At 36.5% G+C, this 6,000-nt stretch overlaps 1 protein-coding gene across 3 annotated transcripts in view; it reads right to left on the bottom strand.

Annotated features, from left to right (window-relative positions):
• Nucleotides 1-2,365: 2,365 nt before the first annotated feature.
• The window catches only part of LOC116557101 (sodium channel protein type 2 subunit alpha), a 148,378-nt gene continuing 144,743 nt past the window's right edge, over nucleotides 2,366-6,000 (bottom strand). For all 3 annotated transcript variants that reach the window (XM_032286592.1, XM_032286594.1, XM_032286593.1), the window contains exon 27: nucleotides 2,366-5,785. In XM_032286592.1, coding sequence (XP_032142483.1) covers nucleotides 4,590-5,785 — 1,196 coding nt within the window. In that variant the 3' untranslated portion in view covers nucleotides 2,366-4,589. The remainder of the gene's footprint in view (nucleotides 5,786-6,000) is intronic.

Genomic DNA, 6,000 nt, shown 5'->3' with positions numbered 1-6,000 from the left:
AACGTAGCCTTATTACTACCAGATTTAGCAGTAACAGATGTATCATATATCACTGCTCCTTCTACTGCTCAGAAGTAATCACTCCTCTGCCACAGAATCAATTCCAAACTCTAGCATGGCTTTCCAGTTTCTTCACCTCTGGTTTAGCCTTTCTTTTGGTAGTTATATTCCTCTTTGATATCTTAGCTGCTATTACAAAGCTGATATATAGTAGACACTCAAATATGTATTTAGTTCAGTTGAAAAAGAAAACCATTATTCCTGGATCCATGGAATTATTGTAACATTTACTTGTGTAATGTCCTCTTCACTTTTCTTACAGGTTATCTTTTCTTTAAAAAAAAATGAGAGAGGCAGGTGCAATGGCTTACTCCTGTAATTCCAACACTTTGGAAAGCTGAGGAAGGAGGAATGCTTGAGTCCAGGAATTTGAGACCAACCCATGCAACATGGGGAAATTCTGTTTCTACAAAAAACAAACAAACAAACAAACAAACAAAAACAGTGAGCTGGGTATGAGGGCAAATGCCTGCAGTTCCAGATACTCAGGAGGCTGAGGTGGGAGGATCACTTCAGTCCAGGAGGTCAAGGCTGCAGTGAGCCATGATCACACCAGTGCTCTCCACGCTGGGTGACAGAGCAAGACCCTGTCTCAAAAATAAATAAATAAATAAATAAATAAAAATAAATAAGAGAAGAAACATGGTTATATTTCAGATCTAACATATTGACAACTAAGCAACATTTCTTTCCCTCACATCTTTTTTCTTCCTCCTTCCCTCACCAGTGCTGCAGGTACCCACAGTAGACTTTTTTCAGAATTACAGTTTATGAAGTATCCTATTTCTTACACTCCCCTCCTTTCTCCTACTTTCCCCTATTGTTCCCTCCTCCCTTCCTTTCTCCTCTTTCTTTACTTCCCCTCACCTCTCTTCTCTCCTCCCTTCTCTTTGTAAATAGGTCTGTATTATACAGAGTGCAGGAAAACAAAGATTGTGTGAGATGCCTCAAGAATGGAAAAGTTGAGAATGAGAATCTTTCCTGTCTAGATTTGTGAGTTGATAATGACAAATTGGATGTATGCTTTATGACTGGCCACCATGAGCTGCTTTCTTTTGGTACAGATTAAAGGTTCTCATGCAACAGAGCAGATAGGATTCACTGGAGGGAGCTATTTTGTAAATAAATTAATACTGTTTCCTAGACCACCCCCATATTCATTCCACCCAGTATACACTAGGGAGAGTTAAGGTGCCATAGGGTGTGTGTGTGTGTGCATGTGTAGATGCATGTTACCTGAACACAATCTCCCTTAACTATTCTAATAGAATTCCCTTTCTATTAACTACAGTCCTAAAAAACAACCTCTATTATAGTTAGATCGATGTCAATTCCTGAATCTGTAAGATAAATAAATACTCCAAAAGCCATCCTCTTAGGAACTTCATTCTGTACATGATGAGTTATGTAATGAAGGACAGTTTGCATTTCTGAAAAATATGTTTGTCCTATTGGGCAAGAAGAACCAAGTATGCTGGTTCGCAGTCCTTAGTATGAATTAGCATCAGTGATGAGTCTTCAAAAATTAAAGTTACCTCTCACCCAAAGATATGAGTTCAATTGGTCTTGGCCCATGCACTAATTCTAATATTCATTCAGAATTGAGAAAATCCTCCTCAGATAATTCTAATATGCATTCAGAATTGAGAAACATTTCCCAAACTGTTGGTAATTAAATGAGAAACCCAAATCTGTGCCATTTGGGAATTTTGTTTATATATTATGAAAATTTGCAGTCTAAGGTTTCTTATAATTTTTGTAAATTGTAGAAATAAATACAGAAATACTATGTGCACTTTACAGAGTGACAGCAAGTTTTAGAGATCTAAGTCTAAGCAGTTTATAGGCTGTAATAAACAAGACATTTGGTGAATAGAAAAGAAACAAGGAGAATATGCTGGATGAAAAATACTCAGAGCCCAAGGAAAAGATAGAAGGATATAAAGCAAAGTAGATCAAGAATACATAGGGAAGAAATTGAAATGGAAAAGTGAGGGGGAAAAAGAACAATAGGTAGACAGGTAGGAGAAAAGATGCACAACTTAAAATGTTAGTCAATTTTTTTATTAATTTTTGTAACTTTCCACTACTCTACCTGATGCCATATCTAGGTTTTTGACGAATATTAAAGTAGATATCCAATACACTCTTCTTCACTAATTTCCATTCCATGAAAAAATTTAAAGATGAATTATCATAATTAATGTGTGTTCTTTACATTTGTTTTTCAGATAGATTATTTTTACATGATAGAAATTCACCTTTAAATGGCATTTCAAAGATAGAAACAAAGACAACAATTAAATACAAAAACAAAAGCAAAACCTTTATTCTTTTGGCTTGATTGTAATGTGGTTTACCGTTCTTTATGGTAATAGCATTTTCCTGCATGCATTTCACCAACACACTACAAGTCAATAGCTTTAGTATAAAGAATCTACATTTATTGTTGCTTGTGAAACACAAAGTATTTTGCGGTAACTGGTAATATAACTTCACTACCTGGTTTTGTGGAAGGGGAAAAAAACGCTGGGTTCCCATATTATATCTGATAAAGTTCTAGTGCCATATGGGTCAATAAGATCTATCTGTGTAAACAAACATTGGAAAAGACTGATGATTACTGAATAAAAAGACTAGGTGGAAACACTGGATTCAAGCAATGCCAAGAATATCAGCTGATTTTTTTTCTTTAAGCCTCTTTCAATGATAAGGCATTACTATTGAAAGCAAATAAACATTGAACTCAGTTTGAGATTTGTTTCACATTGAAATGTGTGCAAGTTTACAGTACTAATAAAAAAGCAGAAACCTACACTGCATCCTAGTCCTTGCTTCTTATTTTGTGAAGTGCTTCAATTTAAAAGTGCTAGGAACAGAAAGTAACAATAGTGACTGTGACATCCACCTGAAGATACTTTTAATTTCTCATTTTATGTACAAAAGGCTGAAAAATAAAATAAAATGAACTTTTTACAGTATTTATATTTTCTTAGAAAACTCTAGCCGTATATTTTAAACAGATTTAAGCAGCTTGCAGAGTATGTGTACAGTTGGGCTTTTCATCATGGAGTGTTCAATTAAGGTTGGAAGCATAAAAAGCAAGAAGCTCTTCCTTGTTTGCTGCAACCTATTGCTTAGTGACATGAAGAATGAGGTCTTGGTAGAACAATTTGCTTCACTTTACCACTGACGTATGGCTTCCCATATTAGACTTCTGAACAGTGGAAGGAATAAGATACAGCAGCATAGGCAAGATAAACATGCAGCAGTGACAGCTTCAAACTATAATGGAACCAATCACATCATATTACCTGTTGAAAGCTTGCAAACTATACTTATCGTGGTACATATTTGATGCAATAAGTAGTGTGCTTAAATCATCAGTTTTGTTTGCTCAAACATGCACCACTGGGTAAAATTACTATTTACAAAGCAGACTTTTATTTTTAAAATTGACATATACTATGCCAATCTTACCAAGAGCAGAAGATGGCTAAACAATACTGCAAGATAAAGCAGAATCAACTTTATAAAGTGGTGGTGGGGATGTTTTTTGGTCAATTCAGGTTTCTTAGAAAGGACTGATAGGATTTTTATTTTATGCCAAAGGACACTTATCAAAAATGTTATAGTCATGCTGCTGGGACTGTGAATGACAATGTAATGGTATGTGTATATCTCTGCGTGTGCATGTGTGTGTATACATATATATGTATATACACGCACATATACATATATACATATATACATGTACATTTAATGGGTTATGTAAAAATAAAACAACTCTTTAATGCTTGTGATTCTATGGAACATTTACAGGCACATTAAAATTCTTCTGGATGAGACACCTTAAAAATATGAATAGCTATTTAAGCACCTCAAAAATCTAAAAACATCCTGAAACAAGAAGTAAACTCTTTCCTTTTGTGATGTGATTTTTTTCATGTGTGAATGAGAATTGCAGCATGCCTCCATTTAAAATATATCCAGTTATACAATACAATAGAGAAATGTATAATTCCCTCCCTTTGGTCCCTCTCCCCAAACACAAACCCATGTACAAAAATAGTCACGTAGAATAGTAAACAACTTGTGAATTAAAAAGAAAAGTGATAAATTCACAGCACACATTTTGTAAAAATATGGCAGGTGTGGCAGTTAAAACATAAACAGTGGTGACAATTACTATTATCAAGTGTCACATGTTGAATTTACATAAAAATTTAACTTCCCTCCCCCCTTTAAATGGGTTCCTATGGTCTGAGTAGCCATGATGCCTCTGCTCTTCAGCAGTGTCAGCTGGTTGTGAAAATAGAAACCTCCTGTGGATACTGTTTCTCCAGTTTATTGAGTTCCAGTTTGCTGACCAGAGGTCTCTGTCTTGTTATAGGCACTGACCTTAAATATACTTTTGTAAAAACAGTCAGTTTGGCATAGACGTCCTGTGGGAGTCCTGTTGACACAAATACATCACCATCACAGGCTGTAAACAATTGATCACAAAATGGAATATTCTTTGTTTCTTTTTACTTTTTACTTTCCCTGATATCTTTCCCTTTGTCTTCCTTTTCTGATTTGTCTTTTTCAAATTTTTCTTTTTCCGGTTTGGTCACACTATCATACGAGGGTGGAGAAGTGGTAGAAGGCGTCATATCAGTTTTCTCTGGAGTTGAATTTTCATTCAGTTTATCAATCAGTGTATCTTCTTTAATAGGTGTTCCATCACATTCTTTGCCTTTGTCTTTCTTGTATATACTTGATACCTTTTTAACTTTTTGCTTCAAGAGGTAGCGTCTGTAAGCCCTCTGTATGATAATAGCAGACACCTCCTCTTGTTTGCGTTTCAACGTGGTTGTAATGGGCTCATAAGAGACTTTGGAGGGGTTTGATGCCATGAATCGCTCTTCCATCTGTATTCGAAGGGCATCCATCTCTCCACTCTCACCCAAAACACGCTTTGTAAAAGCAAATAAGATGTCAAGGCAGTGGATCCGGTCACCACTGACCATGGGCAGATCCATGGCAATGAGCTGGACTTTGTTGGGTTTTGCTATGAGAAGAGGAGGATCCAGGGCATCTGCAAAATCAGAGAGCTTGGCGAACTCTATAAACTGGGTTGCATCAGGATCAAACTTCTCCCAAACCTCATAGAACATCTCAAAGTCATCCTCACTCAGGGGCTCTGCACTTTCTTCAGTAGCAACACTGAAGTTCTCCAGGATGACCGCAATATACATGTTCACCACAACCAGGAAGGATATGATGATGTAACTGACAAAAAAGAAAATCCCAACAGATGGGTTCCCACAGTCTCCCTTAACCGAGCTTCCAGGGTGATCTTTTTCAGGGTCACAGTCTGGAGGCCCACTATTAAGAATAGGGGCTAGCAATCCATCCCAGCCGGCAGAGGTTGTAATTTGGAACAGGCAGATCATGCTGTTGCCAAAGGTCTCAAAATTGAACATGTCATCAATTCCAACTTCCCTCTTAACATAGGCAAAGTTGGACATTCCAAAGATGGCGTAGATGAACATGACCAGGAAGAGCAGGAGACCGATGTTAAACAACGCGGGAAGGGACATCATCAAAGCAAAGAGCAGCGTGCGGATCCCCTTTGCTCCTTTGATCAGACGTAAGATTCGGCCAATCCGGGCAAGACGGATCACTCGGAACAGGGTAGGTGACACAAAGTACTTTTCTATTAGTTCAGCTAGAAACATTCCTGTAGAAAATCAATGAATAACAAAAATAGTGTTATACTTAATAGCAGCAAATGAAAGTTTACATAATTATATTAGTTTTATGAAATGTGAACAGGACAGTTAGGTACACGTATATAGAAAAATAATCTGCAATATTTGTTTAGCAAAATGAAACTGTATGTTTGGTGTTATAACACTGACACATTTATATTAAATGAAGAAAGTAAGGGCCATT

The sequence above is a fragment of the Sapajus apella genome, unplaced genomic scaffold (genome assembly GCF_009761245.1).
Source record: "Sapajus apella isolate SASKATOON/1434 unplaced genomic scaffold, GSC_monkey_1.0 scaffold18, whole genome shotgun sequence".
Classification (NCBI taxonomy): Eukaryota; Metazoa; Chordata; class Mammalia; order Primates; family Cebidae; genus Sapajus; species Sapajus apella.
The sequence above is the reverse complement of the archived record's forward strand: the minus strand, read 5'-3'. Positions and strand labels throughout refer to the sequence as shown.